Source organism: Pholcus phalangioides, unplaced genomic scaffold (assembly GCF_987345545.1).
Source record: "Pholcus phalangioides strain wild (caught in Gottingen) unplaced genomic scaffold, Ppha-v1.0 ptg000015l_1, whole genome shotgun sequence".
Classification (NCBI taxonomy): domain Eukaryota; kingdom Metazoa; phylum Arthropoda; class Arachnida; order Araneae; family Pholcidae; genus Pholcus; species Pholcus phalangioides.
In genome coordinates, this window is record NW_028301608.1 from 43,962,082 (window position 1) to 43,974,931 (window position 12,850).

At 32.5% G+C, this 12,850-nt stretch overlaps 1 protein-coding gene across 1 annotated transcript in view; it reads right to left on the reverse strand.

Annotated features, from left to right (window-relative positions):
* Positions 1-12,850, reverse strand: part of LOC149076084 (uncharacterized) — a 97,931-nt gene that overhangs the window by 63,323 nt on the left and 21,758 nt on the right. Inside the window, exons 11-17 of the mRNA XM_089243614.1 lie at positions 12,543-12,684; positions 10,974-11,055; positions 7,027-7,060; positions 5,550-5,615; positions 2,731-2,793; positions 1,836-1,892; positions 1,649-1,729 (exon numbers count right to left, since the gene is read on the reverse strand). Of these exons, the coding sequence (XP_089099740.1) occupies positions 1,649-1,729; positions 1,836-1,892; positions 2,731-2,793; positions 5,550-5,615; positions 7,027-7,060; positions 10,974-11,055; positions 12,543-12,684 (525 nt within the window). The remainder of the gene's footprint in view (positions 1-1,648; positions 1,730-1,835; positions 1,893-2,730; positions 2,794-5,549; positions 5,616-7,026; positions 7,061-10,973; positions 11,056-12,542; positions 12,685-12,850) is intronic.

The following is a 12,850-nucleotide window of genomic DNA, read 5'->3' on the forward strand; positions in this document are numbered from 1 at the left end:
ATTTATGGTTGCCTTATTCTAAGTATGGGTAGCTTCTCGATTTACCCTATCATGTTTATTATATTTCTTTTTAAACGTGCCAACTGTGTTAGAATTTACTACCCCTGGGGGTAAGTTGGTAAGTTATACCATTTATTAACAACCCTATTAGAGAAAAATTCTCAATGATACCACAACCTAGAACTATCCCTTACCAATCGATACTGGTGTTCCATAACTTGAGAAAAATCTAAATTGTTCAGATATTGTAGAAAGAAATAATTTGTGTTTCAGTGAAAGCAGTCGATTGAAGGCGTATTAATAATTCATGGTCCAAAAAATGTTGAGTTTTGTTACAAATTAATATACTTCACCCATGAAAATCTTATACTATACACAAAAAAGAAAAATACATGTGAACACAAAAATAAACTACAGTAGAACTTTAATACAAATACAACGCCACAACAGGCAAAATGCCCAACGAGGTGGCTGAGAAAAAGATGTACATAAAAATATGGATGTCATATATTTCAAAAATACAGCAACCCAATTGAAAATGCAATTAACAAAAATTATAAACAATATATACACATGATAAAATATTATACAATGCCCATAAAGAATACTTATGGTTGTCTTATTGTAAGTATGGATAGTTTCTCGATTTACCCCAACATGTTTATCATATTTCTTTTTAAACGTGTCAATTGTGTTACAATTTACTACCTCCGGGGGTAAGCTATTACATTTATTAACAACCCTATTAGAGAAAAATTCCCTGCGACACCATAACCTTGCACTGTCCCTCACCAATCGATACTGGTGTCCCCTTGTAAAAGCAGTCGATTGGCGGTGTACTAAAAGTTCATGGTCCATCCTATCCATCCCATTGAAAATTTTGAACACTTCGATCATATCTCCTCGACACCTGCGTTCATAGCTCCACTACCTAGATAACCTACATTTTTTATTCTCCTGGTTGACCTAATACTGAAAATTCAATGAGGAGAAAGCTCCCTGATTTGAAAAAGATGACTAAATCCTATTAAAGTCAACTACGATTCATACTACGTTATCACAACTGATTTTTCAAAATCACCCACGGATTGGCAGTTGATAAATTTTTTCAAACATTTCAACAATTTTTTGTTTTTTGGGTTAAAAATGATTTCTTCAACCGTGGAGAGGGGGGGGGGGGAAAGGTCATTCTCCACTTCTTTAAGGACTAAAAACTTGACCTGTGACTAAAAAAAATCAGACAAATACAGATGAGATATCTGAAATTTTTAACAAGAGATTGTTAAATAAGCTAGATTGAAATTTTTTAGTTAAAAAAGGGTTTCCTGATTTTCTGCAATGCACTGCTCATTTGCAAATAATGTATTATGATACACTTATGCTTTTTCAACTGTAATCGGAGACACTTCAGAAATTTTTCTTACAAAATTTCGATTTTTTCCCTGTTAATTTTAGGTGATGGAATGGAATTGTTCAACAATATATGAGTACATGTACATACACAAATGATGTTTAAAAGTTGTGAGGGTCAGATCAAACGGAATCTTTCTAACTCAACTGGTCAAGTCAACACGTTTATCGATACTCTTGGGGTGTCCAATCATCCAGGTTTCACTGTATTAAAATGAAAAAAATCTCAGTAACTTGCCTTTATTGTATTATCTTTATTATGTAAGCCTAAGTTTTTAACCTCATTCACTGTTTCAGATTTTTCTGTCCTGGCTGAGCTCTGAAAATGAAATTGAGTCACTGTTAAGTTATTTGCATACACAAAATTATGATTACTTTTTATTAAAAAAGGTATACAATAAATGACAAAGGGAAAAAGTGCATACCACAGTATTAGTGGAGTTCTTTCTTTGCTTTTTACTTTTATTAACTGGCTTTGAAACCTGCAAACGAATACTTATGTATTAAAATGAAATGTTTTAAAAATGTAACAAATTTCATAAATTATATTTACAGCATTTCTAGAGGTAAAGGACCAGTTTTTATGAAGCCATGTGATGGAATACTCATGGTTAAAGAAAAAGATACACGAGAGAAAGAAACAAAACCAAGAGCAACTATCTGAACCATGCTGTTCAAACAACCAAACCTATAACTTACAAATTTACTTTACATTTTTAAACATGTGGAAGAAAATTTTGATTTGCTGATTATTGAAAGTAGACACCTACACCAACTCAAGAAAGGTATATCTTAACGATATTTAGTCTTGATACTTGCCAAGCTTCATGCAAAATTTGATGGATGCTACTCAAATCAATAAGAAAATTAAATCCTCATTTTGAAGATACCAATTTTTAATGATAGAACTTTTTCTTTCATAATTCATAAAAACAATATATATTTTCAACTATTAATCTTATTGACACCAAAATGAATATATACAAAAGAATTAGAAAAGAAAAATAATTTCAATGTATGTTTATTAATGTACATGACACGTCAGTATTTCCATCAAACCCTTATGTAATGATCAGTGTATTGGAAGAAAAATTATCAAGTACAAACAATGTAGCCCAAGATTCAATTAGCGAGACATGTAAAGAAGTCTCGAGAGTAGGGGGGGGGGAACCAAACCACTACATTGCTTCCATTTGCTACAGCCTCGATTTAGTTTATAAAAAAAAGTTTGGTTATATAAGAATTCCAGTGTTTTTTAAAGCAATTTCAAAGGGTTGAAAGATGATATATTTGAAAACCACATCCGAATAAATAACTTACAGCTTCAACATTATCTTTTTGTGAAACACGCTTCTGAACATTTGATGACTTCATAACAATTTCCTGAAAAATATTGATTATCAATGGAGAAAAATACGCACAAAAAATATTTTCTACTTTTGTGAAAATCAATAAATTTAAATGTTAACCAAAGATACTAATTTGAATCTAACTGAGCGTAAAATGAAAATTTGACCAGTTGACAAGCAACTTAACACTAGAACTACTGAGCAGCCATTTTGACAGCACTCAGAAATTTTGTTTTTTATCCACATTTTAAATACACTATGAAAATGTACTTTTTAGGAAAATAAAAGTATCAATTTTTCTCTTCTAAAAATAGAGTACAGAATGCTTCATTACATTTCAGATATAAGCAAACATGCAGGATGTTTCGAAAAAAAAAGATGGGTTAATTTCTAAAAAGTGGTAGAATGCATTCAAATAATTCTTTACATGTATGTAACAGAACTAATTGGATATTATACAATTATATGAGAAATGATAAAATTGTTTGCCTGTTGCTTTGAAACAAAACTTGAAAACAAAAACAACAGAATTGCAATGACAACTCACGTTCATTCTGCTACAAATTGAGTATTAGCTTGAAATGTAAAATTCAGTGTAAAATGTACTCTAGGAGGATGGGATAGAACTCTAAGCCCTAGAACCGACTGGCGCTGTTGCGACTGTGAGGGGAAATCTCAGCAATTTATAGTTTTATTCTGTAAGCGCACAGACCCAACTGCAACTGCTGGTGGCAGTTTTAGCAACAGAGAAAATCCACATTTTTTGTGGCAGTTGGGGTAATTGCAAAACTTCCATCATATATTGAAAAAGGTTTGAGCACCCTGATCACCGCTAAATTCACGGTTGCTGTCTTCCACTGTCTATTAAGTTGTTTAACAAGTAGAGTGATCAGATTTCGTACGCACTGGACAAAGGAATTGCTCTTTTTCTCAGGTTACCAGAAAAATGGGGAGAGACAAATTTGATAACCTGAATGGTGAAGTTCTATTTTACAGAAAATAATTTTTTGATTGGTATTCTTGAACTGATAACAATAAAAAAAATGAAGAAAAAAAAAAAATCAAAATTTTCCAGCTAATAATTTTTTTTTGCTCTCCTACCTGAGCTTACAATAAAACTCGGTTATAATGACATTCACAAAGTAACATGATTATGCCGTTAAAACAGAGATATATATTTTAAAACACTTAAATGAAATGAATTGGATCCTGCTTTTATAATGTTTTAGCAAGAAAACCAATAAGTACCCAATTAAAAAAGTAAAAATTACCAGGGGCTCAGCTATTTGTAATGAATTCATAAAAAATTATCAAAAGTAAAAATAGACATCTGAAGAAAGTTTTTATATTCGCAAATTCCATATAAAATTTTTGAATCATTCATTATAAGTATAAATCAGGGAGGAAATTTGTCCCTAAGAGCTGCATTGTGTGTGTTTTATTGTCATTATTCTGTCTTTTTGATATTTATTTTTGTATCGCACATTAATGTGCCTGTCTGTGTGTTGTTTTTGTAATGAAAAAAAACCGTCTCAACAAAACATTGTATGTGGGTAATATCAAAGAGCGCACCAAGACAATTTTCACACCTATCGCTGTTTTTTAGCAGTTTTTAATTTATAAGTGCACAATGTGTTTTCATGAGGTTTCCTTTTTGACTTGTAGCCTAAGTTGGGTAATGAAGTTATTTAATTTCATTACCCGAACATTTTTATTATTGCATACAGTAAAACTGTTGGTGTTTTTTCGTCGATTCATGAAAATTTAGTTTTACGTCACAAGAGTGGCGTTATTTTCTTCCCACAAGCCTTGTGTATATATACCTGTTTTTAGACTGAATAAATATACATTGCTTCCATTCATTTTTTTGACTCTGGATCGGTTTTTGTAGTTGTTTTCACTGATAGTTACGAACCATGAAAGTGGTCGATCCTCGACAAAAACCTCTTTTGCGTGGACACTGATGGGACAAATTCCTCCATAAAAGAGGAGGGGGGGGGGGAAAAGGTGACCATTAATCAGAGATTTGAAATACATACTTTTATTATACAACTGGAAATTATTATTTGACCATGAAAAAGGCGACCGCATCTGAGGGGGTGTCCATTAAGAGACATTTTACTGTAATGCAATTTATGAGCACAAATTTGCATGCTAACCATAGCTAACTTCAGCTTGGCGCAAAATGATTTAGCCAATCCCGAGATGTCACATGACGTAAAAAACCCTGGTTGCTAACAGTGTAGCATGTGTTCCACACAAAATTCTGCAGTTGCTGATAAGATCAATCAGAGCTGCTGAACCATAGTGTGCAGTCAGGCTAAGGATTCAGGTCACTTGATCCCCTAATAATTCAATAATTCATAAACATACAAAGCAATGTACGTACCCTCTCCCCAACCCAAATGTTTTACAGAATTCCTTATGTATGAAAAGTCAGGCATCCCTAGTAACCCTTCGTTGTTTTGCCTTATTGGAACCCTTGAGTTGGGGAGGATGTATCTTGATTATCATGGAGCAACTTACATTTCTAAATTTTTAAATCAATAAATATTTACGCAATGTAAATTTAAAAAAAAAAAAATTACGGGATTGGAGCCCCATAGGGGTCCCCACTTTTCTAAAAAGCTTCATTCGACAATATTTCAAAACAGGCAACTCCTAGTCCTTATGGCATTTGGTTTAATCTAAAAATATATCACCATTTACACAAGTATCGTGAATTTTTGTAATCAGTTAAAAAAGATCGCTCCAATAGTTCTAGTGTTAAATTGTATTTATAATTAATACCTTCTGTTTCGAATCTTTAGAATCCTCAACTTCACTATTACTTGAATCTACTAGATCAGGTATATCCTTCAGTAAGAAATGAAGATACACAAGTTATTTATACAATATAATCACATGAACTTCAAATACAATCTAAGAGCAGTTACATGTTGATTTGAATTGATAATACTAAAGATACAAATACAAAAAAAAAAGTTAAGCACTCCAACTCCTTGGATAGCATTTCATTAAATAACATATACAGGACTCCCAGCAAAATCTACTTGACTATTTCTCTGCCCAAAACTCAAAAATATTTTCCTGACAAACACTCCTAAAAAAAAGGAAATATAATTTGAAATTCTAACCTTTCAAATGTTTTCATATCTCAGGTTTTTCCCTTCCACAAAATTTTTCCCTGACTTCTGCCACATATTTTACATTTACACTGATTTTTTCAGACTTCTAGGGTGCTAGAAACCCTGACATTGATTACGGGGGAGAGGGGGGGGGGCAAAAAAAAGAACACTAACATATATATATTCAATTAGACAATGTAATTATGCATGATCACTGATAAACATTTAGCCATTATGCATAAAAATAGATTTATTATATTTACCATAACATATAGTATATCGCAATGAATAAATTAAAATGACAGAGGTGACTAAATTGCTTCAGATAAGCAGATTTTAAATTCACTGAAATACAGATTTTGTAACAATACAAAATCAAAGGAATCTAAAAAAAATGTAAAGCATAGCGCATAACCATACAAACCATATTTTACTGCAGCTCATTATAGTTATTTCATTTGATATATTAACTTCACATTCTGTTACTTCTACGTTCAAGAAATGTGCTGTCTCTATCAACTTTTGGTAAAAAAAATCAATGCATTCATTTGCAGTTTGAATAGAAAATAAACTAGATATTAAAAATAATAGTAATTAATATTCTCAGATTTTGGGCAAGGTACAAATTTTCTGACATACCAAGGTCAGTAAAAATATTTTCTTCCAAAATGCATTCACAGTCATTCTTTATACTTGTGGTGATGATTGATCTAATAGCCCCTATTGTTTACAGATTATTTTGTGATAGATATTTAAGTGTTTTATACAGATATTTAAGTGTGGAAGAAATACATATCAGGACAGAGCAACACACACACACAAAAGCTAACCACTATATAAGTCATCAGTAAATTAAAAATCAATTTATTCAAACATAAGATTCCTGAAAGGAAAATATTTCTGAACATTTTAATGAATGAAGAGAACTATGAAGTGTAGTTTTCATTTTTGCTCCTTTGAGAAACTCTTTAATGAAGCCTGATAAATAATGTAAACATGATTTTCTCATATTAAATGATGTATTAAGAGCTATAATAATATAAAAAGGGGAAAAAAAATTAATAGCAAATATAAGGGATACTATTGATTAGAGATCAATCAATTACTAAAAATTGAATTCAATAGGAACAATGACTTACTTCACAAGAACTATCTGAAGAAGCTAATTCTGGCCTGAAATAAGTTTCAGTTATATAAACTTATGCATAATAATATAATGTGTCTACAATATGTATAATATGAGATGTTTAAAAAAATTCACACAAAACATTTTTTTTTTTTTTAAATTAAAGAATAACTCTTAATAATCTATGAGTGATCAAAAAGATGTTTAGACCTTGATGAAAATTAATTTTTCAAAAACACAATGTAACTTCTTGAAAAATACTGCAACATTAGATTGGATATTGATTTTATTGGTGCAAGGACCATCTAGGTAAATAAAGTACTGTAACTTGCCTTGAGATAATGATTCCCCAATAAATATGTTTGAACTATATTTCTCCTTTAATAATAAAATATGGAAATTAATTACCTTTTGAGTTTGATAATACAATTGAATAATCGACGTTAGATTTACCCAAAATTCCAAAAAGAACACGGCTATACACATTTCGGAACTATATGAAGTTCCTTCATCAGTAGCAAAAACAGAAAATATTGAAAAACTCCTGATAGCGGGAGCTTCTACAACAGCGAGTAACTGCCACTATAAGGAGTTTTTCAATATTTTCTTTGTTTCTGCTACTGATGAAGAAACTTACAGTTCCGAAACACGTATAGCCGTGTTCTTTTTAGAATTTTTGGTAAATCTAACGTCGACTATTCAATTGTATTAATAAAATATGTTTTACAATGGGACTAAAAAAAAACTAAGATGAATTTTTTTTGCACACTTTAAAGAAAGGCTTCACTATACAAAAAACCTAAATTCAGTCAATAAGATACAAATATGCTAATATTGTTTAATAAAATAAAAATGGTGAATTTGATTTATAACCAACATCTTGTTGCATGCATGTTTTTACATATATATTACATATATATGGCCACATATAAACTGAAGAGCCAAAAAAACTGGTACAGGCATGCGTATGCAAATAAAGAGATATGGAACCAATCAGAGTACGGCGCTGCGGTCGGCAAAGCCTATATAACACAACAAGTGTCTGGCACAATTGTTAGATCGGTTACTGCTGCTACAATGGCAGGTTATCGAGATTTAAGTGAGTTTGAACGTGGTGTTATAGTCAGCGCACGAGAGATGGGACATAGCATCTCTGAGGTAGTGATGAAATTTGGATTTTCACGTACGACCATTTCACGAGTGTACCGTGAATATCGGGAATCCGGTAAAAAATTAAATCTACGACATTGCTGCGGCCGGAAAAAGATCATGCAAGAACGGGACTGACGAGAATCATTAAACGTGATAGACGTGCAACCCTTCCGCAAATTGCTGCAGATTTCAATGCTGGGCCGTCAACAAGTGCCAGCGTGCAAACCATTCAACGAAACATCATGGATATGGGCTTTCGGAGCCGAAGGCCCATTCGTGTACCCTTGATGACTGCACGACACAAAACTTTATGCCTCGCCCCGACATTGGACTGTTGAGGACTGGAAACACGTTGCCTGGTCTGACGAGTCTCGGTTCCAATTGCTTCGAGCTGATGGACGTGTACGGGTATGGAGACAACCTCATGAATCCATGGACCCTACATGTCAACAGGGGACTGTTCAAGCTGGTGGAGGCTGTGATGGTATGGGGGCGTGTGCAGTTGGTGTGATATGGGACCCCTGATACGTCTAGATACGACTCTGACAGGTGACAGGTACGTAAGCATCTTGTCTGATCACCTGCACCCATTCATGTCCATCGTGCATTCCGACGGACTTGGACAATTTCAGCAGGACAATGAGACACCCCACATATCCAGAATTGCTACAAAGTGGCTCCAGGAACACTCTTCTGACTTTAGACACTTCCGCTGGCCACCAAAATCCCCAGACATGAACATTATTGAACATATCTGGGATGCCTTGCAACGTGCTGTTCAGAAGAGATCTCCACCCGTCTTACTCCTACGGATTTATGGACAGCCCTGGGGGCGTGAAATTATTAGTAATAATATTAACTCTTTTAAAAGGAACTACAGCTTCAAATGACTGTTTACCAAAAACATTTCTTTAAGAAGTAATTTAAAGTAAAACCTGCTCAATGACAAGAATAAATAGCCGCAGTATTACTGTGCATGGTGTCAATTACCTCCAGCACTACTTCAGACACTAGTCGAGTCCATGTCACGTTGTGTTGCGGCACTTCTGCGGGGGCCCTTTGGCTTCAGTGTATATGCCAATGTCAGATAGGAGACCATATTTTTTTCACTAATTTATATTTTCTTAAAGTAAAATTAAATTTTTAATGAGTCTAGAATGAAATATTTTTGTCAGTTTCGAAGTTAGATGTGATGCTAAATATGCTAATGCAGGGATTCCCAAACCTTTTATGATTTTTGTGTTCCCACCCAACCTCAAGCCACTTTGACAGCACCCTAACTTGCTGTGACACACGTATTAGGAATCAGTATTGTTATTATGTGTAGGCCTATATGAGTTCGGTATAACTTTTTCCCAAAATATTTAACAGGCGTATTAGGAAACTATTTGAGAATAACTGAGAAGGGCATAATGTTATTTTACCAAATAAAAAGAAGAAAACAGTTTTTTTAACTAGATAATTTAAAACAATTTGAATGCATATTGGAAAAGAAAAAAGTATTTTATTACAGTCAAATACAGTCATAATGAATTCCACGGCAATGAAGAAATTACTTTGTTATAACAAAATTTTGTTATAAGGGAGTTTTAATTTCTACGAATTTTTTTACATTCAGTTAAAAAAATTTTGTTTTAGTGGAATTTGATTCAGAGGAAAAAAAAACAAACTTATTTTTGTTCTAGATAATAAAAGTAAAGTTAAATTTCAGAAATAACTCAAAACAATTAGGCATTAAATTTTTTGTGGATAAGTTACTTAACATGTTTGAATCAAATAATCTGTAATATTTTTTTTGCACAAGTATTGTGGAAACCGAGGAAACAACAATTGTTTCAAAGTATATGCTTGATCAAACGCATGTAATGCTTGATCAAACGCATGTAATGCTTGAAAGATTTCACATCCAAAAGCACTCGAAAATTCTGAAGTTTTTTCTCATATGAGTGGGCTGGTAATTGGCACATTTCGGAACTGAATGTCCTGAAACCAAGTATAATTCTGCAAAATGTCTTGAACGAATATCCTGTAAAGACGGCTACATCCGAATCTTGAAAATCTGTTTCTCATAGAAAAAAAAAGAATAGTATTTTTTTCTATGGGATCCTATAACTCTTGTTTGAATATGAAATTCCAACTTCGTCCAATTTTACAAAAATGTTGAACTAGTAGATAGACTTTGCTGTATTTTAATGCCACATTGTTTTTATTTACACCAGCATAAACTTCAGAAATGATCTTAAGTTTTTCATTAATCGAAAACTGTTTCTTTTCAAGCTTCACTCACTTTGAAAGAGGAAATATGGAATTTATTTCAAAACTTGTAGAAACTATGGATACATTAGAAAAACTGAGGCTGTTGAAGCTCGAAAATCACATCTTTCATTTTTTAAATGATCTTGGAGATTTTGTATAATGTTTAAGAATATCCAAAAGGAAAATAACAAATGGAAAATAAAAAATTAAAAATGAAATACCAGTTTCCGTGATCCTTTATGATTTATGTAAACACTGGTTGCAACAATGAGGAAACTGGTATAGTAAATCGATAGAATTTAATACATTTCTATAATTTCTTAGTTTGATTTTTTGTGAATGTAAACTTATCCTATACTGATGAATTGGAAATTTTTGTTTGCTTTCCTCTTGAAATCTGAATTGAACGAGTTTGACATTTAATGTTTAAATGAACTGAATTCACCCTTCGCAAAAGAAAAAAAAAACAATTTTTTTTTCCACACAAATAACCACCTAATCACAAATATTGCAATTTCAAGGTGTAAGAAAAAAAGGAAAATGCGTACTCACATATCCTCTGGAAAATCTTTCAAATGATCATTAGAATCTCCATTTCTAGAAGGCTCCTTAGATTTTAATTTCATTTGTTTATCTAAATCATATAAATGGAGAAATATTAAATTTTTTTGATATATTTAAAAAAAAAATTAGATCAAACTAAAATTTCTATCCACTCATCTGAAGTTTTGAATACATAAATAACAAATTTAGACAGCAAGACAAAATTTTCAAAGCAGACATGAATGGGGGCCCCCCTCCCTTGTTTGGGGAGAAACCATAAGAACGCTTAAAATAAAGGTTGTGTAGCAATGAAAAAAAGTTTTTTTTACACTTTATTTAAATATATTTAGTTTTTGATAGAACAGACAACTCACTAACACATGGAAAAGGAAAAGCAGGAGATACATTTCACCAAACAATGTGATTATAATATGCATCAGCACTCATGACTCGTATACGTACAATATACATAGTTAAAATTTTATTAGAAAAAATAAAAAAAGGGAAAGAACTTGGAAATATCCTTGACCGTTATTATATTGATTTGAAGTTGAATGTAAATTTTTTTGTTTCAAGAATAAAGTGAGTTAACTCTTTAACACCCAGCTAGAAAACCTGGGAGGGTCGTGAAAATACCAAGTTTTTTGTGTTCGAAGTAGACTCGTCCAAATTTCGGCCACTTTCCCTCTCCCCACCCTTTCTCCATGAGTTTCTATTCATGCCACCTTTTGCATTGACGTTTACCCTTTCATTTCAATGGATTTTCGGGAGATAATTTGTCTATATACTGAAAACATCCCTTTTTTCACAGTATTATCTCTTCGTAAAATGCATTGAGTACCCTTAGTCAATTCTCAAGGAACATTCTAGTACATCAGCTTTTAAAATCCCATAGGGCGTTGCAGTTGTCTTTTCCGTTCCCGCCTCTGACAAGAGCTTTCATCTTCTTCCCCGTTGGTGACAAAAGCCCACCAAAACATACCCATACCCCCTAGCTGGGCAGACTTGAGGCGGTTATGGGCATTAACCTACTCGACCGATCTGGGCATTATAGAGTTAATAGTGTCTCTAATTGTAAGCAATCCAATAAGAAGTAAATCAAAACATTCATTAACTTGGAAAGTACATATTTGACGTAAATGGTTGAAATCTCTTAAGGAAAAACTCATTCCCACATGCAAAAGCTTGAGCATCTTGAACAAGGCAACAGCGATTTTTGTATTGCATTTGTGTTTTATGCAAAAAACTATTTTCATTTAGCATAGAATACATCACACTAATTGATTATTATATACGTATTGATATTGTGGGGCTTTGAAATAAATCAAAAGACATATCATTTTAATGAGTCGGTTTGCTATGAAATACAAGTTTTTTTATGATATGAAGTAAGTTTTAAGATAAAATTGAAAAACGGAATCTTGTATTTCAACTACCACAGTATAAAAGGGGAAAAAAGAGGGAGGAGGGAATACTGAATTTTTAGTATGCGAAAAAGCCCCCCCACAAGTAATTTAATATTTTTTCTTACTGTGACACTTATCCATACGTACCACACAAAAGGACTGAAAAACTTACATTGGGCAGTGAGCTTGTTATAAAATTCCACCAAACTCTGTTTATCAGCGTCATCACAATAGCTTATTCCAAAAATTAAAACATTGCGTGCACGCTCAATAGATTTTTGGCCTTCAAATGCTGTTGCAAGTCTATAATATGCCTGTATTGGCAAAAAAAAAAAAAAAAAAAAAAAAATTAAGGAAACTTTTGAACTACACAAATCTTTTCTAAGTATGAATGAAAAAACACACAAATAACTACACAAGGATTATTCAGGAAAAATTATAAGAAAGAAACAAAACGAAAAGTAATTTAATCAAATAATC